The 27,752-nt window shown below is 44.5% G+C and overlaps 2 protein-coding genes across 6 annotated transcripts in view; both read right to left on the bottom strand.

Annotated features, from left to right (window-relative positions):
* Positions 1-13,721, bottom strand: part of LOC126542005 (putative ATP-dependent RNA helicase TDRD12) — a 93,454-nt gene extending 79,733 nt beyond the window's left edge. For 2 of the 5 annotated variants that reach the window (XM_055076982.2, XM_055076984.2), the window contains exons 1-6: positions 13,574-13,680; positions 12,557-12,750; positions 7,734-7,886; positions 6,010-6,098; positions 4,626-4,673; positions 1,244-1,363 (exon numbers count right to left, since the gene is read on the bottom strand). In XM_055076982.2, the coding sequence (XP_054932957.1) occupies positions 1,244-1,363; positions 4,626-4,673; positions 6,010-6,098; positions 7,734-7,886; positions 12,557-12,739 (593 nt within the window). In that variant the 5' untranslated portion in view covers positions 12,740-12,750; positions 13,574-13,680. Of the gene's footprint in view, positions 1-1,243; positions 1,364-4,625; positions 4,674-6,009; positions 6,099-7,733; positions 7,887-12,556; positions 12,875-13,573 lie in introns of those variants that run through there. The other 3 variants (XM_055076985.2, XM_072286428.1, XM_055076983.2) reach the window with 3 other exon arrangements.
* Positions 13,722-20,367: 6,646 nt separating this feature from the next.
* LOC126541855 (uncharacterized) overlaps positions 20,368-27,752 on the bottom strand; it is a 41,852-nt gene continuing 34,467 nt past the window's right edge. Inside the window, exons 5-8 of the mRNA XM_050188796.3 lie at positions 26,934-27,197; positions 24,434-24,775; positions 21,170-21,261; positions 20,368-20,561 (exon numbers count right to left, since the gene is read on the bottom strand). Of these exons, the coding sequence (XP_050044753.1) occupies positions 20,433-20,561; positions 21,170-21,261; positions 24,434-24,775; positions 26,934-27,197 (827 nt within the window). The 3' untranslated portion in view covers positions 20,368-20,432. The remainder of the gene's footprint in view (positions 20,562-21,169; positions 21,262-24,433; positions 24,776-26,933; positions 27,198-27,752) is intronic.

Here is a 27,752-nt window from a genome sequence, read left to right as displayed (position 1 = left end):
CTTGCTGTCCTCAAATACTATACAATAGAAAAACGACAATGTGCATCTCTGGCAGCATGGGCCCCACCAGCACGATGTGCATCAGTGTCTCATGCCACAACGACTCAGACCAAGTGAGCATGTCAAAACTTCCCACCAAGGACCCCCGCCCGAAGAAGCTGCTGACCCAGGCTGAATTATAGGAGTGCAAACGTAAGCTTGCCAAAGCCTCAAGAACAACAATGTGCATCTTAGGCTGCTCGAGCCACACCAGTTTGCCATGCATCAGTGTCTCGTGCTACAAGAATTCACGCAACGCTTCACTCGTGCTACAACAATTGACGCAACGCTTCACTTTGAGTTGTCAACTACAGCTTAGTTTGCCAAATTTTTTAGTGACTTTGGATCGTACGTCTTCCCGGTTGGGTAAGTTTCTTCTGGTGTTTTTTTCCAGAACGTATGAACAAGGTTCCACTGTATTAATACAAAGTCATTGAAATCAATATTAACAAATGCAACAGCCAGCACAGATTCATGTCCCATTTACACCACCACATGCAGCTAATCCTGCTGAAAAGTCTGAGAATGCCTGAAGCCAAGCCCAGTAATTTTGGGAATAAATCAGCCCTTATAGTGTAGCACAGCAGGCTTTATGCATTTCACTTCCACTTAGCTAGCCATGAACAATCTATCAGAATAGAATGAGCAAATACTTTCCCAGATGCTTGTCCCGTGGTTGCAAAACTTAATGCCACTTTCTGTTTAATTTCCTGCTCTTTGCCACAGTCAAAAGTAAGCGTGCCCTGCAGTAATCACCCAGCTGGTCATTACTGGTGCGCCTAGCACAAATTAAACTCAGACATAAGTAACTATCTTAATTTCAATTTTAAGGATAAATGTGCAATGGATTGCTTGTGACAAGTCTAGGCAAGGGTGCCGAAAGTGAAGGTAAAGCTGTCCAAGAGAACTGCATCTCAGTACCTGCTGACAGAGCTGCATTGAGAAACCAAGTTGTAGTAAGCATTTAGCAAAGGTAGCATTGGGCGGATAGTCATTGTGACAGCTGACTACTTGGTTGCTATCAGGGTACTGATACCCATGAATGGCTGGTGATCAATGTTGATAAACAGAAGAAAAATGACAAGCAACTAGATGCTGGCAGTTAAACAGCCACAACTATTATACTTGCACAACACCTAATATCTGAACAGGTGCAGAGTGGTCACTGACAGCACCAGTTTTTAACAAAAGTGAATGCACTTACTGCTCTACAGTTATGGTTGCCTCATCGATTGTTCGCTGGAGAGGCCTCAGTCGAAGCAGTGAAAACTCAATACACTGAAAGGGAACCTGGAGAATCTTCTTGCTGGACACTTTGCGTAACCTGTAACACAATGTACATAAATAAGTATGGGCAAGATGAGCTCAACAATGTCTTAACTCTTTTGTTACCGCACCTATAGAAATCTACCAATTTGGTCGACAGATTTTCTACGTATTGTTAAACATGTCCATTGGAATAATTCTACTAGCAACATCATGCATCATCTGAAATGACAGCTGACCTTTAACTACTTGTCAGATTAAACAATATTTGGCAGGTTGTGCAGTCCGAAAAAATAAAACTTCGACTGGAGGAATTCTCGAAAAACTAGCCTCCAGTGGCCTTTGCACTTCTTCAATAAAAAGATGCAAAATTTGCGCTTTGGTTGACTCGGCAACATAATCTTGAAATGACAGCAGCAATGAAAACACAGACTCTTCTCTCAGGTTGTTAATTTTCCGATCCTATGTATAGGCTGTTTTAACTATGTAGATGGTAGATGCTCATGAGGGCATGTTATTTTGACAACTGTGTTCGATTAATATCAAGTGCAACATTATTTTCCCCACCGTGGGTTGCTTTTATCCATCAGTGCTTCGACAGCATATGTACAAGTTATTATGAACAACCCTTCCCATGCTGTGGGGTTTTCAATCACACAAGGGCGTGCAGTCGATTTAAGACCAACCTTCAACTGAAGCTTGCCTAGCTGTCTAACCTCTTAAATTTTGAACACCACCTGTGCAAATGCTCTTGTTCATTACTGCAAAATATTGTGCAACCCTCCACATTACTGTACAGCACTGTACAGTGACTGAGCAAAGCATGTGGAGGCTCCAGCACCAGTTGAACACACACTAGACCACCTTGCTTGCACAGAAAAGCTGATCAAACATGATAAGTATGGGGAAGCTTCTGCATGCTCCGTTATCTGATAACCATTGCTTTGTGAGCCAAAAGAATGCAGCAAAAAGCAAACCAAGTGCCTGCTGCAATGCATAAAAATGAATGCTCCCTGTACAATGAGAACATAACCGTTTGCACAGTTGCAAAGCTACTGCCTTTCTGCATAGCATGGGCATCACTATGGCTAGTATTGACGACAACAAATCTTCACAATAATCTTTTGCTTGATCTGAATTACAAGAGTTAGGCACTAGAAACCAAGTGCATATTTTGTATACTTCAGAATTTTTTTTTTACTATCAGTACTTATCTAAAAATAGCAAATTATTACATTCATTTGTGTTTCTTGAGGTGTTTCTTTTTTAAGTTTCACATAAAAAGTCTAAAAAATTGTCAGCAATTATTACTGCTATACATACATTCAAAACAATAGTTATTAAGCTACAGTTTTCTGCATCATAGTAAATACTGAAACCTACTATGTCTTGAAATAAATAGCTAAAACATAAAACCACTGAAAATGAGCACATTTCTAGTGCCAACGAAAGAGTTAACGTATACTTAACGTTATGTTAAATATCATATACCACTTTCCTTCTTTTGTTTTATTTCAAACAGATATATCTAAGGTCACCTGTGACTAACAGCACGATTCTGCCTACTGAGGCAGCTCACTTGAAAACGCAGAAATAGCTTGCATGACAAATTCTAATGTAAATTAATTCCCTTATTTGCTTGTTTGTTTGTTTGTTCAAGCCACAGCAACGTCAAAAACAGCTCTGATTGGCCACCAATACAGTTATTAGACGCGTCATTGCTTGTGCTGTGACCGGAGCAGGCATGTGCATGTGTGTATAATAAAAGAACATGTACTATGTACTGGAACAGTGACTCCGTTTCACTCTTAATATGCTTCACCGCACAACACATCGGTATAGCAGCCAGATGACTTTAAGATCTGAAGCGAACTGAGTTAAGCCTATGCTGCCTACACACAAATGGCTTGGATTTATATCTGATCTTGACTAGCTACTCCGCACATAATGGCTATCTTGATGTGGCTGTGCTGTCGGACATGTTTTCTTATTTATTTGTTTTTCCTCACATACAACTCTCTTGGAAAAATCGGGAGAGTTGGCAAGGTGTGCCACTGGTATTTCAGTAATCTTCTAAAAAATCTCCCTCATCTCCTGCAAAGCAAAATTAAGTGGAATGAAAATGTATCTGTAATGCATTTTGGTGATGCCCCATTATATTAAATTCAAAGTGATGCAGCATGAGCTGTCAGCAAATCGATTGTGCAATGTAAATGGATGTAGTGCATCCAAATATTTTCTGTACAGCATAACATTATAGCAAGTGCAAGCATGTTACATAGCCACCCGCATAATGTTGATGTTTATACAAACAAATCCAGAGTAGGAGCATAATGAATGATGCAAAGTAAGCCAACGTGGAATGTGCAAACAGAGAGGTGATTGCACTGATGCTACAAATGCGCACTACTTTTTGCATGACTTAACTGCATTAGACATCTACCCCTAAATGTAGATCACTAATTTCATACTGAATGAATTTCTAGACATCATATTTTTGTAGTTATAACCCTTGATACTTGCATCCGAGGTAGCTCACTTTGTTTACTTACACGGCCCTTACAAGAACTTAAATGAAAGCAACAGCACATCCCCCCCCTCCCCCCAAAATTCTGAATACTACAAACAAATCTTTTTACACATTATGAATAGTAAATAGGCACTGAATTGAAAAACTAAATCAGTTTAAACTTGTGAAGTGCTCTTTTATATACAGTATTTTAGAAACAGTTTCCCTGGCAGAAAAAGGTTGATTAATAAATGAATTAATCAAACCCAAACTTCAGTTCAACTTCCCACATCAAAAGTGTAGTGCAAATGACACAAACAGAAGCAGTCACAGTGTTTCGTTGTACTTGGACCGTTGTTATGCAGGAGATATTCTGAAGAGCTCTCGAGATGAGTCTTAACTTGCTCTCAGATGCACAGTAACTGTTTTTTCAATTTTTCTTTGACACTGTACCTAGTTTTGAACAGATGCTGTCATTAATACATACTGTGACAGGGAGCTGGCCTGGGTATTTTAATTTAAAACGGCATTGCCACTGATCTTTCTTTTTAGCATCCTATGTGGCCTACTAAGTTTCTATTGATGGTAAGGCCTATTTGACATTCCTGATGCACGATCTGCCATTCCAACTCAACAGTTCTCCTTAGTCTCCCTTTAAAAAATACATGATCATAGGACAAATACTTCAGTGAAAGCACAGTATTAAATTCTAAAACTGGTACAGCGCAACATAGAAAGGAAGAAACAAGCCGAGCCGACCAGATAATACCCCACCGTATTAAAACATTAATTGAAAGGAAACGCTACATACTCTTCTCTCTCTGCCACAAGTGTTTGCCCATAATCAACCAAAGTGACCCTGGAAAATAAATCATTCAATTAACAGACATGCAAAGAACCATTTCAGTTTAACTTCAATGTATTACAGAGATGTGTACTTTAAAAAAAGAATAAAAAGTTGCAGAGCTATTATAAAAATGTGTGCAGTAAGCTCTCATTTAACTGAAGTGACACTAAACACAGTGCAAAAGACATGCTGTGGAACAGGAAAGCATCCATTACTCAGTTTAATACTACTGAATAAAATGAATCTGCTGCAACACTTCACATCAAATGCGCTCACAAAAAGTATTTATATAATATTTCAACAATCACAGGACTAATTCCTTTCAAGTTTGTTCTGCACTTCTGTAGCTAGCTGCACTTTTGCAACCTGGAGCTGAAATACAACTAAAAAATCTGGCTAAAGCTGACCATAGAACTCTCTTTCACACCCCTTTTTTCTTTCTTATATCTTTTTATTTAAATTTAGCATAAACTGCAGAACTGGCCCTATGTATGAAGTCCTCACAACTAATCTGCTGCAGCTATTTGTTCCAATCTGACAGCTTTCGATTGCTGATGCTAACTGAACATGAATGCAAAAGTATTATCATTCCTTTAACCGCATAATTTTATGCTGCAGATGGTAAAGTCCAGAGTGTCACCAAGTTTATCAATTTTGTGGCATCATATATCATGCAAGTAGGTATGTATAACAGCCTCACACCACACATGTATGATGTTGTTCTATTGTATAGCATAACACACATACTGTTGGCATAAATTCAAACATGATCACAATTCCACAACAACGCGAATGTGTTGTTCCACTTCCAATTTCGCATGGATTTGTAACAGTGGTTTTATTCAGACTTTGAAACATATGGCCGGGACTACTCCATGCTTAGAAACCAGCTACACAACAATTGCATGGTGCACCTCCATGTAATTACATGTAACAGGCATTCTGATCAGTTTATGCTTATAGTACCTGAGCTATGTGGGCACACGATCTCACTGGCAAAATGGCAGCAACTGCAACAGCTGATATCATAAATGCATGTACAGGCCTAATCATAAAAATTCTCAAGAATGACCTCTGGAAGGGTTAGTGAGAGTGAGGCACGCATAATCCGGGAGTCTGCTTTTGCAGGGCACAATGAACACTGCAATTGTGCTTCAAGCACTGGAAACATGGAAATAAACCCTCAGAACTTCAACTAAATTCTGCACAAGGCGACACATTTATGCACTGTTCAGACAGATCTAAAAACAATAAGCAGACATGCCATCTTTTAAATAGAAAGTATTCTTGTTGCTAATGATGAGTAACCACTCTTAGGAAGATGCAAGGCATTCTTCTAAGTACTTACTCCACTTGGTAGCTGCTTGTGGTGTCAACAATCTTGTCAACACGTGCACGGTACCACTCCATGTCTGTTTGCTTCCTTACCAGAACAATCTGAGCAAAGAGAATGCCAACACACTAAGTGCATCCTGTCAATGCCAATGCATCTTGTTGAAATATACTAAAAAAACGGACTGCACAAAGCAAAGAAAAAGAAAAACAATGAACAAGCTATAAAAAGAATTTTTTGTTTATTGCACTAACCTGATTCAAACATGGCCTTCCAAACGATGCCAGAGAACACAAAGGACAGGCAAGGATACAATGAGACAATTATAGGGCGATTTCTCTGCCTGTCCTTCACCTTCTCTGGCGTCATTTGCAAGCCGTGACAAACCAACCAGCCCAACAATGCGTTTTTTGATTGGGACAATAGGAACACACATTAAAGAGCCCCAAACCACTATGAGTTTGAAATGTTGTATAATGGCAGTTGTGCACCGGTCTACAAAGAACAAAAAGCTTCAAAAATTTTCCCCATTGATGCCGTAGTAGCGAAGTTACAGCCGTTCGATGAATGAGTATGTGGCCACTGCAGTTTCTTGTCCACCTTCACTATGTTTCCTAAGGGTGCTCTCTCCAGAAGAGCATGCCCATCTTACAGCATTCAATCTCAAACTATAGGCACTGCAGAAAAAGCTATGGATCGCATCAACCAAGAATGGAGGACCAGAAAAAAAAGCTCCTGCGCCGTCCCTCCCTGTCTCAACTCCATGCAACGCCAACTGAATGGGTGCTTCAGGGAAGAACCAGTGGCGCACAATGGATGAGCCCCACCATTACTTTCCCAGAACACATCACCTTGGCACTCTCGTCCTTCATCAATAGACCAATCAACAGGTTTTACCCTGGTGATGTCACACGTGACCCAGCTGGCATCACAATGTGTGGAGGAGAGAGTGAGAAAACTAAAAGAGGAGGTGCAGGGGAGTGTTTTTTGAAATTGTGACTTCCCAACAGTACACAGCACTGCCATGTTCATCAAAGATAGTCACTACAGTCCGAGCACAATGTGCATGTTTATGTAAAATGTTTATATGATTTGGGCTTTTTGACACAAGAACAACTAAGGTTATAATGCACAATGTTCCATCACATTCTATCGTCTTAAAATATTTTTGTAATGTCAGAGGTGGTATGGGGTCCTGAGAAAAGTTAGATCTCAGATTTGAAAAAAGAAGTATTTTTAAATCTTTATTCTTTGGGTTATAGTGCTAAAAAGTTGTAGATACTATATGTAATTTTATGTGCTTATTTTAATATGAGGTTTATTTTTTTTTTTACCTCATTTGGTTCTATATTTATGTGTTTCCTCTACTTCTTTTTATTTTCTGCAAAAGATTGTGAAAGGTCAATTCCTCCTATTTCACTAGGCAGGGTATCAATAGCTTCAGCATGTTTCAATAAATCCAATAAGACCAATCTGATTGCACTGCCTATCTTAGAACAAGAGGTAGGGGACTTCAAAGTCTTTCTAAAAGTCAAAATTACTGACAAAGTCAAAATTAATTTTGACGTTTCAGAAATTGACTTGGTCAGTGACTGTAATTTTGTTTTATTAACGTTACCTGACCAGACAAACTTTCATCAAACTCCTGACTATGTAGACTTAAATCAATGAAATGTACAATGACACATTTTATAGATTTTGCACATTTAGCTAAGACAACACAGTGGTGGTATACATACAGATCCAATAGCAGGTGGCTCAGTGCTGCTTAGTGGTTCACACTTTCCCATGTATTGTTCCATATTTGATTCCATGCAGGCAAAGTCTCTTCCACTTTGGGACATCTGAAGACCTGGTGCTTCCCTTACGGAGAAGCAAGTTGGTGAAGTCACCTGCGTATAGAAGTTGCTTTGATTCAGACTTGTACACAACTTACAGAAAGAAAGTAACCGATTGCAATTACAATTACTGCTTCCAATATTTTATTTGATTGCAGTTGCCAATTACAGTTCCACAAAAGTAATTGAACAATTAGTAAAAAGTTATCAATTTAATGGTACTTTACTGTGTACTTTTATTAACATTGCACAAATACAGTAAATAGAACAAGCTGGCATGGTTCTTACAATGCGTCTTCTGCAGCCCTTCACACATTGTTTACATTTACTAACAATCACTTTTCAAAAATTACTTGGGTAATCTCCCCTTGTTTTCCTTTGAAGACATCTGACACCGATGCTGAAAACTCACTGTGTGTGTGTGCTGGAGAGAAGGGCTGTGTTTTATTGTATGAACACCTTGCTCACAAGGTTGTGGTTACTCAATGCCATGATGCTCACCTCTAGGTCTACTATGAAACACAACGCTTCATTGTTGCTTGGGCTAGGGGAAGGCTGCTCTGGTACAGCCAGTGAAAAACTTAAAAATAGTCCATAGGCAATTCCCTGCAGTCACCATCCAAAGAGGCCATAGCTATCGAGCCATAGAAGTGTAGTTCATATTTTTCGTCCGAAATGTGGTGGACCTCCTCCCGGAGCTCTTCACTCATTAGCTGTCTAGACTTAAACAACCAGTTGTAACAGATGCAGGCAAACATTCACGTTCTATGAAGAGGCAGCCAAGCCTCTGATGTAACTTAACATAAAGCTGCACATTTTTCAGCCCTAAAAATACTGTTTGTGTGTTACAATTGTAAAAATAGATGTATATGAGTCACATAGTCACATATGTATACAGACAGATAGAAACATGCCTTTAACAGCCAAAAACTCCTGTCTATGTAAGAGAAATCATAGACTACACTAAGCGAAGAAGAATTGAGAAACAGCTATTCATGATCATGAAGGCAGCTTAAAAGTGCTTTAAGGAGAGAGAGAGAAATTTATTATATAAGAGAAAAGTTGAGAAGTCAGATTTGCGATTGAAGTGACCGAGGCATAGCTGCAAGACACTGCTTGTGGGAAGGAGGCAACCCAGGTACATTTTTTTCATTCCTTTGGACACTGTAGTTCCTACCAAATTTAAGTGCTTGTAGCAGCCACGAGCAGGCCACAACGTGCAGGCAAGGGTGAGCAGCGAGTGCACCTCCAAACCAGTTTCTCTCCGCCGTCTCCGCTCTCCATCGTTGGTGTGGAGAGGGAAGGGCAAGCTACGCCAAGGGGGGGATGAAGCCAAGGAAAAGTAAAACCAGTTGACAGTTGGGATTCACACCTTCGAGCCACCTCTTTCCTCCGTGTGTACTTGCGTCCCAACATGCTCAAAGCCGCATTGCCTGTTATAGCTCATTTCGTGAAAAATTTAATGGGTTACATATAATCGGTTGCTGAAAAAAGTAAATAAATTACAGTGAGTGTTACCGAGTAAACGAAGTTTTCATTAAGTTACAAAAATGCAATTAAGCATACTTACTTACAATTTATTAATTATATGAAATTTGTTGAGTAGAAGTCTGTTTTCATTTCATATACTCCAAGAAAACACTATAATCTGGCAAAATCACACCTGAACCTTATGATGAACTTAGATTTAGCAAATTATCGGATGCCTGTCTCAGGACTATTTGGATTCTGGGAAGCTTATGCAAAAGCCCAAGTGTAAATTTATTCGTGCCAATCACACTAGTAGGATAACGTTCCTTACAAAGAATCTCCTAAATCCTGTTTGGGTACCGTTTCCAAATGACCATATTGAAGCCCATTAAACACACACTGCTGTTCAAAGCTGACTATTCATTAGCCACAACACTGTCATGGCTAAAGTATGTAGGCGCACTGGGTGAGTGAAAGTGTAAAAAGCCATACGATTGTTCCATTATGCAACGAGGCAAAATAGGGGAATACACACTAATATTGTAAGCAAGAAACTGTTCTTGGACAACTCCACAGAGCAAGATTCAACTAATCCTATGCACCTCTTTTGTTTCACACTCTCTCATTGCTCCTAGCAGCCAGGGAGTTTTGGGCCTGCTCCACTGCAGTGTCCTTGCAGGAGAATGGCATTATGAAGTCTAGTTTACTTATTTAACTAGGTTAATCCTTGTTCACCTCCCTGTCTTAGTGTCTTTCCTTCTTTCTCCCCCCTCTATCAACAATAAATAAAATACTTTTCGCAGAAATGTCGTTTCTTTGTATTGTTTCCAGCCATTCCTTGTTTGCAATTTTGCAGTAGCTGATGCTTTATGTTAATGAATGTGTGTTTATTTGTTTCTGCTGATATTTCAGCTCACAGAAGAAGCCATGTGCTGGCTGACAAAATGCTGAGGTCTCGTTTGCTGCATATCTGAATAATGTAGGGAGGTGACTGCAAGGGTGGCATTCCAAAACCAATAAATGCAGAAATTAGATGTATGTCTTTTTTTCTCGCGGCAGTATAGCGGTCCTCAAACATTCGTTCCTTGTTGTGCAGGGGAAATTGGGGCTTGTATTTCCATTTGTAATCTCGATTTGGAATAAACAACAAAAATTAATAAAATGGCACACAAGGAAGAGTCGAATGAAGATCATGCCAATGTCACGTGCCGAAATCCTCAGAATAGGTAACATATATTTAGACATATAGGTAACATATAGGTTCTACGAGTGCGCATCCAGAAAAATAATAATAAATAAATAAAATAATAAAGAAGCCAGATGCAACTAACCGTTTAATTTTTTAGTGTGTATGCACTGCCATATCAAGGAAATGCTATGCAACGCGCAGTTTTGGCATGTGTTTGCAAAATCTCAAAGAACACATGCTTTGGTCGCAGCATATGGTGCCAGGAAACAAGGGACAAGCAAGAAGAGTGAAATTATATACATAATTATCATAATAAAAAGGAGGCACTTTATCATCGTTTCAGTCCCTTTGCTTATCCCTCATGTCTGGCACTGTTTGCTGTCATAATGAACCAACTAGCTTAACAAAAATTTCACAGTTTCGCCATAAGGGCGAAGCAATGAATGTGATAGCAACATGTTGAAATATTACACTAAGTTGAAGACTAGTAGTTGTAGTGGCAGTATGAATTGAAGTAAATGTAAGCTGACTAAGCAAAAACTAGCTGTTGTGCTAGAGGTCCTCTGAATCCTGCCATCAGACAATTTCATTTATGTGTATTAATTAAAGCAAAGATCTTTCTCAGCAACTATACCACGACTTTTCCGTATCAGGTATGTTTCAAACCTCTTTCCTGAGCCGATCTCGTAGGTAATGTACAGCTGCACCTATAAAATTGCATCATTTTCAGGTTTGAGATTTGCTAGTGTTTTGCACTTTAAATATTTAAGTCTGAGAACATTTGTGATGTAATGCATGCACTGTCGGTGTTTCATTTCACATTTGTTTGTGGGCTGTCATTCTCAAAATTCTGAGGAATAATTTATCAAGAATGTAAAACCTTTAGTGATAGAACGGTGTGGCAATATAATTCGCATATACCGCATGTCATACAGCAAGGTGTGGCATATATAGCATACGTATACTTAAATATATACGGGACCTCACGGCGACGCCGATGACGACCGCAAATATTTGCTTGGAGTGCTCTATAATTGCTATCCCAATGATACGTCTCTTACCTGCTCTGATAAACAATAAAAAGGCGTGCTCAGCAAAATCAACGAGCAGTCTACTTTTTTTTTTTTTTTAATATAGAGGGTCCTGCATATTTCGCTGCGCCTGTTCGAAGAAAGGTTTTGCACTCGCTGCTGCACTGTTCTTGCTCAAATTCTGCTGAAAGATTGCATTTCGGGGTCTACGTCGTTTAATATAGCACTTACCACAGTTAATTGTCTAAATAAATAGTCACTTAGTCGCATCCCCATAGTCACTTTGACCTATGGGGATGCGAAACGCGCTGCAGCGACGGCGCTAGCATAAACTTGTTTCGCCGTCTGCCGGCAGCTGCAGGAAGCAGCCGGTCAGGGAGGTTTGCCGCAACGTTCTAGCATGTTCCAGTAACGTTGGCACCGTGAACATTGGTTTGCCGCGTGTTGCCTGCTCCTGGAACACGCGGCAAACCTCCCTGACTGGTTGCTTTCTGCAGCTGCCGGCAAACGGCGACAAAAGTTTATGTTATCGCCGTCGCTGCAGCAGCTCGTTCCCCGTAAGTGAAGACAAATTTACACTTTTTTTTTCTTAAAAACCAGGCAATTAACTGTTACTAAACAACGTAGACACCAAAATGCGATCTTTCAGAAAAATGTGAGCGAGAACTGTGCAGCCCGTGAGCGGAAAACCTTTTTTCGAACAGGCGCAGCGAAATATGCAGGACTCTGTATGCACTGCACGTGCCCTCCACTTTAACCGCCGAAACAAAGCAGTTACGAGGTTGACAGTGCACTTTCTGATCTTGATGCCATTTTATGTCATTTATATATCAAATAAAAAACAAAAACTTGACATAGCCGAGCCGGGCCGGTACATCTCGACAGCGGAGATCGCGATAAAAATCGTATATCGCGTTTCTGAAACGCGACGCGAACATGGACGGGAGACGATTGTCATCGCAACCCCCATCACAACCACCCGAAGGGTTGCACATTAAACTTAAATCAAGTGACGTTGAATATCTAGAACTTACCTTCAAAACAACAACGTTCACTCTCGGTTTCCATCCTTCAGTACTTCTAAACGCTTCCATCGTGCCCAAGGAGCAAGCAATGCCGGTGCTGTAGCACGGGCAGCCGGCGTTCTGGAACGGATAGCGTTCACCAGCATGGCCCTTGAGGCATTGCCTTGGCGCAAGGATTTTTGTTCTGAACATGACAATGGCGACTGCGTAAATGAGAAAATGAAATACACGGGTTCAAAGAGCGCCGCTAAACTGCACTGAACCGACTGAACCATAGAATAAAGTGACTGAACTACCTAAACAACTGCCACACGTGTTAAATTGAACCAGCACAGATTAAACCAATCAACGCTCAAACAATGTGCTGCAGAGCATTGTTGCCAACCTGGAATATCAACTATTTTATAGCGCTTCTTCCCTCTGTGCAAACTCTTTCTCTCTGTCTTCGAAAACAAACAGAGTGTATCAACCCATTTTTAGTTTCCCCTTGCGGCAACGATCTGGTGGATACATGTATGCCAAAATGTAAGAACAAAATTCGGTTCCAAAGATTCCGAGGATAAAGCTTCCCAGCGAGTTCCAGAAATCCTGAATTTATGGATAAAGTTATCAGAAGCCTGCATAGGTTGTCGTGCACGTTGTCTGAGCTAGTGGACCTACGCCTGAAGCCTGGTCGCTGCACGTACGGGGACGTCTCCGATTTAGACAGGCATCGCCTCCTCAATTTTTTTCAATGCCAGCGAAAACTAAAGCTAGCCGACGGGGAAGAGTAGGAAAGGACGATAAGAGAGGCCTGGTGCATGGTGGGCGGTTGGATCGGCCCCATCGGTGACTGCATTGAAAAAAATAGAGGAGGAGATCGTACACTGCAGGACTGCCAAGGGCTGCCAAGACGCCGAAGGTACGTCATTGCTTGAAAGCAGCGGCAGCAGCGGCTTGGGTAGCCCTGTGCGGCCGCCGCGACAACAAATCAAAGACACCGCGGTAACGACGTGAACTGCCAACGCTGGCAAACGTAGCGCTTACCTTAATTCGCTAGTTGTTGTTGGCGGGCTCGAAACACTTGCGTTAGCGCACGGCGTGATAAGTGACGCGTTCGGTATGGAGTTTAGGGAGTAGTCGGGCGCGTTGCGCAAGACGCAATTGCTGATCGCCGCCAGCGATGTCGCTTCAGTGCTTTTACGGAGTGCCGGTATTGGAAAACATAGTTTCATAACAGAAATTTTGGACGTCGCCTAGCCTTCTTTTAAGGCGCGTTTTGTACGTCGCCCTAGCGCAGATGCGTATGCGTATAAGGAGACGAGTAAGCTCAAACACGGCCGCTCTGGAACGCGAGCACAGTGCTCGATCACGTTCTAGCGCGGCCGTCATTTGAAGAACCAAACGTCGTGCTGAAAGTTTACGATGATATATGTGGGAGCCCACGATAAAAACAATGTGTACAGGCAAATTTATCATAGTATGGGGGGAATCATTTGCATTGGAACTGTCAGAGTCGGTAAATGTTTGCACCGTGCCTGCCTAGAGCTACAGTAGTTGCGTTGGCTAAAATATACTAGCAAGTACGAACATACAAAATTTTACTAAAGCCAATGCCCATGTACCTTCGAAAACGTGCTGGCATTTGAAAGTTGCAAGGCGAATGATGGAGCCACGACATAATGTCAATATTGTATCATAAATAACTGTGCCTTAGGGCTTACTGCGGTGGCATTGCCAGGTAAACGCTTGTTGTGAAGAAAGTACTCGCAACTATTATATTGATATAAAGGTGCACATTTTTCAGCCCTAAGAATAGTGTTCGTGTGTTACAATTGCAAAAATAGATCTATGTGAGTCACGTATATATACATGCAGGTAGAAACATGTGTTTAACGGCCAAGAGCTTATGTCTATATCAGAGAAATCGTAAGACTACACTAAGCAAAGAATAATTGACTAGCAGTTCTTACCGCCTATAAAGGGCGCTTAAAAGCTTTTCCAAGAGACAGAGAAAAATATATTATTAGAGAAAAGAGGCTCAGATGTCGGGACTAAAGAGATGTGCAAGTCTGCATCCCTGCCATATGTCCATGTGAACGAGGCATGCTATAATACGCTGATTGAGCGAAGGAGGTAACTAATGTACATGTTTTCATCCCTTTGGCCAGTTCCCCAAGAAATTTAAGCGTCCAAAGCTGCGTTGCCTGATATAGCTTGTTTCGTCAAAAATCTAACTTTGCATGTAATTGGTTACTGAAAAAACGTAATTGATTTACAGTGAGCATTATACAGAGCAAACAAAGTAATGGTTAAATTACAATATTACCAAAGAACGTAAATTATTGCAAGTAATTAATTTCATGTAATTCGTTACGTACAAGTCTGCCACTGCCCAAATGTTTTTTTTTTGCTCTTGCAGGAGAGGGAACTCGGTGTGCCGAGATACGACTCCGGATCTTACCTTTGTCAAGAACCTGGAAAACGTCAAGTGGACCAACACAGCCATGGACCTCGGTAGCGATCATTGCATCATCGAAGCGGTGATCAAGGCTGCCCGTAACAAAACGAGGACCTTTAGGTTCACTGACTGGGACTTGTTCCGAGCCCACCGCTCCGAGCGCGTCCTTAACGATGATATGGACTTAGACTCTTGGTGCGACGAGATAAAGAAGGATGCGGCTAGAGCCACCAAGGAGGTGACAACCGATCTGGAGGTGGACAGGGTGGACAGTAGGCTGGCGCATCTATTGGAAGCCAAGCAGGCACTGCTCGCGAGATGGAAGACTCAGCGCCATAACAGAAGACTACGCAAGAAAATTTCCGATATAAACAAGATGATAGAGGCTCATTGCAAGGTGCTATGCAAGCAGCAATGGGACGAACTGTGCGACTCGGTGGAGGGCCAGCTCAAGAACGGTAAAAGCTGGGGTCTCCTTAGGCACCTACTGCACGATGGCAACACCAAGTCCAACCAGAAGAGAGCTTTGGCGAAAGCTGTCCATTTGGCGACCGACTCGACTCCAGATGAGGCAGTCACGGAGCACCTCATAGACAAGTACCTGGAGGCCACGGACGATCCGGTGCCCCCCCCAGTTTCCCGAGTACGAAGGGCGTGACGTACCATCTATGGACGAGGATTTTACCGTGGCTGAGGTCAAGCGAGTTCTCGCATCCCTCAACGGCAGATCTGCCCCTGGGCCCGACGGGATCACCAACAAAATGCTCAAGCATCTCGACGACGCCTCAATCGAGTTCCTTACGCACAAGATGAATGATATCTGGTGCAGCGGCCTCATTCCCAAGAGCTGGAAAGCAGCCCACACAGTACTCATACCGAAGCCAGGTAAGGCGCCGAGCATCGACAATCTAAGGCCCATCTCCCTGACGTCGTGTGTTGGAAAGATGGCCGAGAACGCCATGCTTAACCGCCTCACTGACCATCTCGAGTCTAACGAATGCTATACACACAACATGATTGGCTTTCGGTCGGGGCTTTCGACTCAGGACGCCATGAGACTGATCAAGCACCAGATCATTGACTCTACCTCCGCCGACACTAAGGCAATTCTCGGCTTGGATCTGGAAAAGGCTTTTGACAACATATCGCACGCCTTTATTCTCAAGAGCCTGACAGAGTGTAACGTTGGCAAACGGGCGTACAATTTCGTGCGCTCCTTCCTTTCCTCAAGGTCCACTAGACTCAAGATTGACGAGTTTTTGACCCACGAAATCCAGCTTGGGCCAAAGGGAACACCTCAGGGGGCAGTGATCTCTCCGACGCTGTTCAACATCTCCCTGATCAACCTGTCGAGGGCCTTGAACAAAATCCCGAACATTAACCACACGATCTACGCGGATGACATCACCATCTGGTGCTCCAGTGGATGTGAAGGGCAGGTCGAGGGTGCTTTGCAAGAGGCCATCGATGTGACGGAGCGGTATCTTATCCCCACCGGGCTAAGGTGCTCGCCCGCTAAATCCGAGCTCTTGCTCTACAAGAAGAGGCCCAGAGGCGGTTCACATCGGTCCTGGAAGCCAGCAACAGAGAGCCGCATTACGTTACTCACCGGTAAGGGCTCCCCAGTACCGCGGGTAGACACTATCAGGGTCCTAGGAATGTTCATCGAGTCGAACGGGGCCAATGGAGCCGCCCTCAAACGCATTTGCTCCAAGACCGAAAGCGCCCTCGGCCTGATCCGAAGAATCGCCAACAAGTACCGCGGAATCAAGGAAGACAATCTGATCCGGATTATCCACGCCTTCGTGTTATGCCACCTCGCTTATTCAGGGGCTATGCACAACTGGCTCGTATCGGAGCGCAACAAGATCAATGCCCTAATCAGAAGAGTCTTCAAGCTTGCCCTCGGCATCCCATCCGAACGCACACAAAAGACCTCCTCAATTTGGGAATTCACAACACGTTCGAAGAAATCATTGAAGCCCAAGAATTTTCCCAGTTTGTCAGACTTTCCGGTACGCCAGCGGGCCGAGCCATACTTGGCAAGCTGGGACGTAACCCCGCGGTCGTCAGTCTCGACGCTGTGAAGCTGCCTAGTGACGTAAGGTCCAAGATTTACATACACCGGTTGCCACGAAATATGCATCCCACCTACAACGAAGGACGAAGACGAGCCAGGGGTAAAGCTCTGCTCGCCAGTGCCCGCTTGAACAAGGACCGAACATGCTTCGTAGACGCTGCTTCGTATGTTCAAGAAGAGGCCTTCTCCTCAGTGGTCATCGACGGTGATTCTAAAATCCTTAGCTGCGCTACCGTCCGCACTTCTAATTCCAGCGTTGCAGAGCAGGTTGCTATTGCTCTTGCATTAACGGACAGTGTACACGACACGATTTATTCTGATTCCAAGGCCGCTGTCAGGGCCTTTCAGATGGGAATGGTGGCTCCCCAGGCCCTACGTATCATCCAAAGTGCCAAAGACATGAAACATCACTCTTTGGCCTGGTTCCCTGCGCACCTTGGAACCATTGAGGGTGCCTCGATCAACCCCAACGAGGAGGCGCACTCGGCTGCACGAGGTTTGACTGACCGTGCGCTGGGCAACGCGTCCTCTCCTGGGCGACCCGAGCCTCTCTACTCGTACAACGAAATCTGCAAACATAATTATATGTCAAGAAGACTCCTACCTTCGCCGCACTCCTCGCTGTGCAGGGCCCAGGCAGTCACTCTAAGGCTTCTGCAAACAAGCACTTACCCGAGCCCCGCGGCGCTGCACACAATGTACCCCGAACAGTTCCCAAGCCCGGACTGCCCTCTGTGTGGTGATTATGCGGACTTCGAACATGTCCTGTGGGGCTGCGCCTCTGCCGGTCCCCCTTTCACTCAAGAGGACATGATGAAGTTAATTAAGGCCCAGGATCAGACCTCTCAAATCCTGGCAGTCCAGAGGGCTCGCGAGAGGGCCGTCAGGTTTCACCTGATGGTCCCCGAGTGGGCCTAGCCAGGTGACGTGGAGCTTGCTTACGTCTATAGTGGACCGAATAAAGTTGTTTCTCTCTCTCTCTCTCTCTCTTGCAGGGGCCGGTTGACCAGTGTCTCTAACGTGGTACACAGCACCTGCTTCTCCGTTTGTATTCAGGTGACACTATATATAATAAAACCCCGTTTACTCGAATCTGTAGAAAGCGGAAGGAATTTCGACATAAACGGAGTTTCGAGATAAGCGAAATTATAAAAAAATATTGACTCGCCATACCGGCCCTGCGAAAGTGAATGTCCAGCGAGGCTGTTAAAAAAACACAACTACAACTGCTGAAAGGAGTATGCAATGCTTTATTGCTCAATTCCACCCTCCGGCACATTATCCAGCCACGTGAGAATGTGGATGTGAGAGAGAGAGAGAGAGAAATAACGTTTATTTGCACCCGCAAAAATAGCCCCGAAGAGTCAAGAGTCTTCCTGTCTCTTCGGATTGCTCCTCCCTTTTCATCTGGCTGATGCTCCTTGGAGCTCAGCGGTGTCCAGGGCCATGCGGATGACTTCTCTTTGATCATCTTCCTTCGAGCTGGTCATTAAAGTCTCCCAGGATTGTCTATCCCTATCTGGTTTATTGTATCTAGGACATGTCCATATTATGTGGATCATGTCCGCCTTTGCCCCGCAGTGTTTGCAGTTCATGTTCTCAATGTTATCGTGCCATCTCTTCAGTATGTAAGGGTTGCAGATCACCCCCGCTTGCAGTTGCCTCCATGTTATCTCTTCTTGCTTACTTAGTTTCTTATGCGCCTCTGGCAGTGTTTTCCTTCCCATTCTATAATAAGCGAGAATTTCGCTGTAAGTGTTTATGCCTTCTTTTTGTAGGGGCTCCCTGGCTGGAGAGGCTGCATTGGTGTACCGGTAAATAAGCTCTCGGGCCAATGCGTGCGCTTTCTCGTTGCCGGGCAAGCCTTCGTGGGCAGGAGTCCATATAAGGTTTACTAATTCTTCTGGAATGGGTCCTTTCTCTAATATGTTGAGCGCCTCTTTGGAGATTCTCCCTGCGGTATAATTCCTGATGGCTGTTTTGGAATCTGACACTATGATTTTGACCCCTTTTTGAGTCAAAGCTAGGGCTATGGCCACCTCCTCTGCAACCTCCACTCTATTTTGCGGGATACTGCAGCTCTTTGAGTTTTCACCGTTAGCCTGTGTCGTCACTGAGACAAAACCTGGTCTGCTTTCATACTCTGCTGCATCCGTGTAGAAAACCCCTTGCTTTTTATCTAGTGATTTTTGTAATGCTTTAACCCTGTCTTTCCTCCTATCCTGATGGTGACTGGTATGCATATTCTTCAGGAGTGGTGGTATGCGTATTCTATCTCTGATTTGCGACGGAATGGCTCCCGTGTTTCTTACTTTGTTGCTAGTTTTGTATCCTAGTTTGTATCCTAGCCTACCCATAGCGGTACTGCAACAACAATTTAGTTGCTAGGCCGGTACCTTTACACAGGCTGTCCCAATTGACTATCATGCACCAGGTTTTTAAAATATGACAATGCCACATAGCTGTACAGAACCAAGGTAATGTTGTTTGCCGTCACTTCGAGATACTCACTCTTTTTTTTGCATTCTGCCTAACTACATAATTAGTCTTAATAATTTAATCAACTTATCCAACATAATTAGCTGAAACCTGTCAATGAGAAAATTGTAGAGCAACATGAAAAACTCCCGATACATGCTTTCTGTTCCTCAATAAGTGTATTTCCGAGCGTGAAAGAAGCCCGTGAATACACCCTAAAAAGTTTACACCATTTAGGGTGTATATCTGCCACACAACGATAATCGTCATCTGCCTTGCCTGCGTTTACTTTCTTGAAAACGCCGTGCCGGCTACTTTCCTGTCGGGAGTGCTATGTCATGCTGATAACGCGCATGCCGTTCGTTACTGGAAAGTACCCGGCTCGCAGCGTTAAAGAAAGAAAACGCATCAAGGCAGATGACGATTAGCGTTGTGTGGCAGATGTACACCCCAAAGGGTGCAAACTTTTTTGAGAGTGTACACGCAAAGTGCCTCGAGCGGCTACACTCTAAAACAAAATTACATATGTATATATGTGTATATATATATATGTGTGTGTGTGTGTGCGACCTCCATTTTCGAAAGCTATGGATAAAACTGAGCGACGTCCGCCGGCCTCGATACAAATCCACGCGCCACCGCCGTGTATGGATGGGCTTTAAGTACCAAAGGAGCACAGCCTTACCGCCATCTTACGGCATCTGCGGGCGGAGCAGCCATCAACACTCGTCCCTCCAAGGTTGCTTCCCTTCATATCAATCACCAATGCGTGGTTCCTATCACTCACCAGTCAGCCTCGGTGACGACGCTAGGAGGAAAATCTGTGTTGGCGTTTCCTTTACTTTCTTTTATTACAACTGGTTGAGGCGGATATAACCGCCGAGGCGTCACTCGAAATCCCCGCGGGAATGCCTTCTCAGCACGATGGGCGGCAGCTGCGGTGGCCTGTGGTACGTGGGGTTCCTCCGCGGCTGCGGCTGCTCAGGTGCCCTATTCAAGCGGGGCGACGGCAGCTCCTGCGAACCGATCGAATCATGTAGATATGTTTGATTTAGTACACACGGCGTTAAAGAGGAGGAAAAAAAAATGCGAGAACGAATTCACAGTCACCCGGAATACAGCTCGAAGCTATTATAAAATAATGTAACTGCACAGAAACTCGAGTGGATGACAATCTTCCTTTTCATGAACCTTTGTCCCCTCTCCTTTTGAGCTTCCGCAGAACTGTATTGGGGGAAGAAAAAAAAAGCTAGTTTTTTTTTTTCACTCCGTCGCCTGGACACAAAATACAAGGAAACGGGCAGATCCAACGTCTAAACGACGTGAATCTCGTTTGAGTTTGCGATTTAGCAGCAGCAGTGTCACATAACAGGAGATCAACATCGTCTCCTGTGGATGTTAGTTTTCCGAGTCACGATGAAGAAAACTATCTAGGATGCTTGTAGAGGGAAGAATGTTGAGAGTGTTGAGAGGTGTCCATGGCAAAACAAGAGCACCATCAACTGTTACAACTGATTGATTGGGCCCGCACAAGCTGAACTATAGCTGACGACCTCAGTTCTCTGGTGGTAATACGGCGAACGAAAGAGACCTTGCCCAACTCAGAGCGTCGACGTGCACTCACCCTGCGCAGCACCGTGTTGGCGAGAATGAGAACGATGGACACGATCGCGGACACCGCTGGTATGGCCACGAAGACGAACACTGGTATGAAGCCTGCATGACACGAAGAATGACCCTTCAACGTAACCGCATCAAGCACCAGAGTTTAGATTGCACTGAAAGCGCTTGCAGTTATAGCTTATGCGCAACGCACAGTATAAGCGCCCTGGAGGGTGTAAATTTCATTTGTCGTTAGGCGAGCATAATTATGGGACAAACACGCCTAGGAGAGCGTGTTTTAAAAAAATTGAGTGGTAACTTCGCGGTAATTTTGAGAGAAATGCGTTAACATTACGTCACACCACTTCGAAGACACACATGCGTCGTTATACGTGCGCCTGCACTTGTATAAACTATACTACATTTATATAGCCGGCAAACAGAGTTATGCCGGCATGGGTGCAGTGCTTATTGTTAGTTAACAATGTGCCCTCTACGAAGCATTAACATAATACAGTGCCCTCCAAAATTCTTGGAACGATGCGTGGTTTAATGAAGCCAATGCCAAGGAGGTTTAAGAAAAAAAGAAACGCTCCTTGAATAAACCACACGGCGCAGGAAGGAGAGGCCTTGTTCCAACCCTCTAACCAAAAAAATGCATTGGCACGAGAGCAAAAATATTCTGGAATAGATAATTATGTATCGCACGAGCTGTAGTTACTCCTAAAAGAAAAGTATTTCTGTCTTCAAGCTGTTTCATTTCATTAAAATATCTAGCGTCAGTCGACGAAGGTATGTCAGCGCTCCACGCGTTGTAGAAGATACTGCTTGTACGGTTGAAACCTGTCCTTAAAACGTCCTTTTAGCTGCACAAACAAGGTTTCAAGGGTGACGAATGCTCTTGTATGTGTAAGAAAACCATTTCTCTGGAGTGTACATAAACACCTCGCATGAACGGAGTTTGAAGAACGCAACAGTGGGTGTATACTTAAGACACCCATTTAACACACTTACGGGTGTCAACATGTTGCTATGCACACTCTAAATACAGTTTAAACCCTTTTGGAACGGGCCTTCGTCCCCCAACGATAATCGCCATCTTTCTTGCTTGCGTTTTCTTTCTTATAAACTCTGTGCTCGCTACTTTTCTGTCAAGAATGAAAAGTACCTGGCGCGCAGCGTTAAAGAAAGGAAAGGTATACGCAAGGTAGATTACTATTGCCCGTATTGCACTCTAAGTTCCACCCTGGGGGGCTTGTCTACCTTCGTTCAATTTCTTTCAACGTTCGGATGCATGAACACTCGAACGTGTCAAAGTGGTTTTATAAATATTTTACAAATGCTTAACGTTTACTACGTTCGTGAGCTTCTCATGATGCTTTAGTGACATGCGTGACAACCCTGCATGCCTCCGTCAGAGGCAACGGCTACATAGACGCCAAAGAGTTAAACGCAGCGATTTAGGTTGCATCGCCAGAGAAAGCGTATGGCTGACAATCCAATAGGGCCTTCCAAAAGAGCAAGGAACCCCATGACCGAAATTAGGTGACTCAAACTATGCAGATTTGCTACCACGTGCTAATACAAATTTCAGTGCCATATACTTGCAAATCGTCAATGCATAGTTCTGTTTCCACCCGCCGTGGTGGCGTAGTGGCTTGGGTGTTGCGCTGCTGAGCCCGAGGTTGCGGGATCGAATCCCGGCCGCGGAGGCCGCATTTCGATGCCGGCGAAATGCAACAACACCCGTGCATTGGGTGGCACGTTAAACAACCCCAGGTGGTCAAAATTAAGCCGGAGTCTCCTACAATGGCGTGTCTCATAATAAGATCGTGGTTTTGGCACGTAAAACCCCAGAAGTTAATTTATTAGTTCCATTTACAGCTCCATCTGCATTTGTAACAATGGAAATTAATACAGTCCAGAACGTACATTTAGTACTATATCTCCATGTTTATAAACTGGCTGCAGAGGGATTACGCGTTGTGCTCACCTGTATAATTGCGCGTAAAAGGCGTTATTATCAGTAATTATTTTATTCCTGTTTGTGTTTCAATTTATGATGACGGTGCGACTTTGACCAGCCGAATTCCCACGTGAGTCTCTGTACGTGATCTTGCGACGCTACTGACCTTGTTCTCAGTGCATGTTCTGGAACTTTAGCCAAATTTTCTAGCTATGCTGATTCGTTCGCGGAAAGGTATCCACATTCAAAGCTGTATACAGTCGACTACCGGTAATTCGACCCTTGCGGGACCGCAACACTTGGTGGAATTAGCCAAAAGATCGAATTAACAAACAGCGGCAAATGGAACAAATTCAATTTTTTTTTCAAGATCAAGAAAGTACTATCCCGAGGAATTTATTTGTTGACCTCTATGGGACAGCGCTGTGTAATTGCCAGGCGACATCATGCTGAAGGACTAAGCAGACTACTGAATATGGGGCCGTAATTCATGACACGAAACAAGAGAGAACGGATGGCTTCACGGGCGGAAGGACCGTCAGCCACTAAAAGATAAAAATAAAACAGCTTCACGCCTGGGGAAGCAATGGCGCCGTCTGCTGAATTTATTTTGTTTTCAAGGTTATAGTAGGGCATAAAGGTGGGGCGCGGGTGGGCGTCGTGATAACCGAAATGGCATGTTTTCGGGTTTGAACTTTAGGGAGTTTTTCTTCCATAACCAATGTATGGTTTCTCACCAGGACTTTCAGTGCGTTCGAATTAAGCAAAAAGCCGAATTGACCGAAGTAGAATTAACGGGAGTCGACCGCATAGCGACATCTGAAGCACGCACGAAAGTGGTACGGCTATATGTTGTTACGATCGGCCTGCACGGACGGGTACTGAACTGTAAACCTTTCACAGCCCACTGCAGTTGTTTCGATCGACCTTCGAACCCTTCCCGGCCCGCTGCGACGACTCGCTTTGCAAAGCCAACAATGCGCCTCCTCGGACAGCCCAGCGACGCCGGCAAGGCTAGCCATGTTACTTGATTCGCTGTCGCCTTCACGGTCTACTTGGAGCAAGAGAACTCCCGGAAAAGGGTGTTTTGCGGTGCTTTCTTTTTCAGTCATACTAGACTGATGAAATGTAACGTTCTCTACCCTTCATGTAGATTTTGTAAATAAATCTCATATTCCTGGTTCTCGGTGAGAACAAGTCCTTCCCTTCAACAACGTCCTTAGCGTGGATGAGTCGGACGACGGCATGAGCCAGCTCCCACTTATTTCATGCTCGACCCCAACTCTTACAATATACGCGCGCAAACATGCGTCCTCTTACTTGGGTTTATGAGCACGATGGGCTGCGACTTGAGGGGCCGGCTGAAGAGCCTCTCGGTCTTGTTGGCATCCAGCCAGCGGTAGGCGCGCATGCTGAACACGTACTTGGTGAACGCCTGCAGGTGCCGAAGAGCAACCGAGGAGCCACTCACGTCCGTCGAACAGTTTTCGTGCGGCGGCGCGGCAGCGCCGGCAACCGCGGCGGTCGCGTGGTGGCCGCCTTCGCCGGAGCCGCACCAGCTGACCACGTAGCCGTCACTCGTGTCGTCTTGGGGCCACCAGTAGAGCCAGATCTCCGACCAGCTTTTTACCACGCCCGTCGAGAAACAAGGCCGGTCGGGCGCTGCGATTTTTGTCCAGTGACGACGGACACAGATCGAATTCTAACATAAATAAGGCTTACTCATTGGCTTCCGGCTGTGGCACACGTGCATGTGCGCGTGCACGAACGCGTAGCCTTACGTCGCGGTTCGCGCGCTACATATATAGTCGCAACCATAGAGTTTCTCACTATTAACTAGAGAGAAATCTGGCGCTGCTGCGCTGTGGTATGCATGGGAATGCCGGTATATTGTGACTTCGGATTGGCATAGTTCTCCGAGAGCGAGGCAAGCACCTTCCATCTGGCACAATCATTCATATTATACTAAAACTGCACGTAAAAAGGTGTTTTAGCTTCATTATTACACAAAAACATGGTTAGTTTAACTATGAGAACTCGTTATTGCATGTACAATTATATGATACGTAAAAAGTATCAGCGGGCCGCTAAAGTTGGAGGACAGACGACAAGATTCGCGCTCGCTTTGAAACAGTTTGTCCTCTGTTCTTGCTTTTCTTCCCTTCGTCATGCATTGTAGGTGAGTAAAGATGCAATTTGCGTGAATGGAAACATTTTATGAAGATTTTACTTTAAGAACGCGTTATTTGTGTAGCCATATCCACGTTTTAGACGAAGCCTCTTACAACACCAGCCAACACAAGCCTCGCAGACACATATACCGTCATTCCCATGACGGCACGGCGCCCCTTAAGAAACTCCCATAGACGGTGGCGCCAGATTTCCCCCTAGGTGTTATAGTGAGAAACTCTATGGTTACAACATTCCATAAAGATCAAGGACCGAATCCACAAAGTTGGTCGTTTGTATAATATATCTATTTGCCATTGGCTGGCCGCATTCGTTATTAACATGACCCTACATAACGATTGGCTGACACTTGCTCTCGAAATTTTGTTAAGAGCGAAGCTTTCTTTGCCACTTCCTTCGACTTTCCCACTGCTGCTGCTGCTGTCCGGCACATCGCATCGGGGGGTGGTTCAGAGCGTGTATTTACATGGAAGGAGCATGGCAGAGAGGAAAGACGACGCGAGAAAATTGTATGGACCTTTTCACCGCGTCGAATGTGCACAATGCCCTCTGGAGTTCCTTGGGCGCCGTCACATTAGCCTCTTGACAGCTGTAATTATCTGTGACCCCCGCAAAAGCATTGCAGAAATTCTAGCGCTTACGTTTCTACTAACGTGCGAGTCCAGAGGGAAACTAGGTAGAATGGTAGAGAGGAGGGGGAGAGGAGGCAGAGAATGGGGTAGAACCGACTCGCGAAACGAGTGAATAGCAGCTCGCAGTTCTCATACAAGGGGGGGGGGGGGGCGACAGGGAAAATGTGACGCGATAAGCCAAGGAAACGCTACACGACAGTGGTTACGGGCAAACAGGATAAATTTAAGTTCGAGGCACGCTGCGGTACGTTTCTGCTATTTCTGAAAAATAAACACTATGTAAATTTGCCAAGCGGACAATTGACGCCAACTTTATTTATCCATTCATTTATAGTATAATTACTGAATTTCACGTGCGCTCCTCTTTTCTCGCTGGTTTTAGTAAATTTTGCTAGCTCTTCCTTTCACACGTGTAGTTATTATGTGTGCGCTTTCTACAACCACCCGATTTCTGGCCCATGTACCGTGATGTGGTTATACGTGCCATGAATGATGAACGTCCATCATCAGCATCATTATCATCATAATCGTGTGCTTCCCATGTTTTACCGAGGCTGACAATGTACTGCGGAATCATTTCTCCGCGATAACGACGCAAACCTTTCTTCCATATGTGCTACATGCGACCATCTCTGCAGTGTCCTCCATCGTGTACGTGCGTACATGCGTACATGCGTGCGTGTGTGTGCGCCCGAGTTGCTGGTGGCAAAATAAATGCAGTAATATTTTGCCGCACATCGGTTCGATCGTCGTCACATCACATTCCCTCGGACTTGCTGACATTATTTGATTCACTGCGTTGCCTGTTAATTAGCATCCGCATCTTGATCGCACACATACTGCTGACACCGATTTTTAGCATTTTCACGTTACCGCGCCTCCTGGAATAATACAGCTCAATGACAAGATTCATTCAATCTGCCACAGGTGATTTTTAAAAGTTTCCCGTAACATTCAACTAGCCGACACACGACGCGAGATGAACAGAGCACACGCACCCAGCCTCTTGCTGCGAAAGTTCTTCTGGTAGAGCGTGGTGCCGTCGTGGCGGCGCATGTAGATGGCGATGCGAAACCGCCACAGGTCGGTGGGCACCAGGAACTGGCCGCTGTCCCCGTGCACCTGCTCCTCGAAGCACTCCATGTAGCAGTTGCCCTCCGAGGCGCACACCTTGGCCGTGAACGTCTGGTCGGCCGCCCGCGCACCACGCCACCGCACGCCCACCGCGAAGTCCGACTGGGCCACCGGCTCGAACTTCAGCACTTGTGTGGCGGCGACATAAGGAGGTGAATGAAAGAGATGTTGGCACAAGCGGTACCGCGGGATATGAGAGACATTTTGGCGGGGGAGGGGAAATATGAACTAATTCCGACCACGCGTGTTTCTTTAACTATATATATTAATTTTACTCGAAACACACGGTTCGTGAGCGTTCTTTGCATTTCACCTCCGTAGGAATGCGACCGTCGCGTTCGCTCAGCAGCGGAACGCTATACAGTCGGACGCCTTTACATTAAGTGCTCGGGAGCTCCAAAATCCTTCGTTATACAGGTCACTTCGTTGTAAAGGTCGCGCACCGTACTGCTATATATAGCGCTTGAGCAGACTATAAGCACGTTAAGCAAAAGAAAACCTTGATTCAAAATGAATTCAGGGGTTATTGACTCAAATAAGTCATTAATTTTATTTTTGTGCACACATTGTCTGACAGAATGTGCGACTGCAGCCAACCTTGTTGTATAGAGGCTCAGAACATGCTCCGAGGCGAAACGCCGGAAATACACAAAGTAAAGCTACAGATCGTCGAATGCCGTTAT

This window comes from Dermacentor andersoni, chromosome 2 (assembly GCF_023375885.2).
Source record: "Dermacentor andersoni chromosome 2, qqDerAnde1_hic_scaffold, whole genome shotgun sequence".
NCBI classification, from domain to species: Eukaryota; Metazoa; Arthropoda; class Arachnida; order Ixodida; family Ixodidae; genus Dermacentor; species Dermacentor andersoni.
The sequence above is the reverse complement of the archived record's forward strand: the minus strand, read 5'-3'. Positions and strand labels throughout refer to the sequence as shown.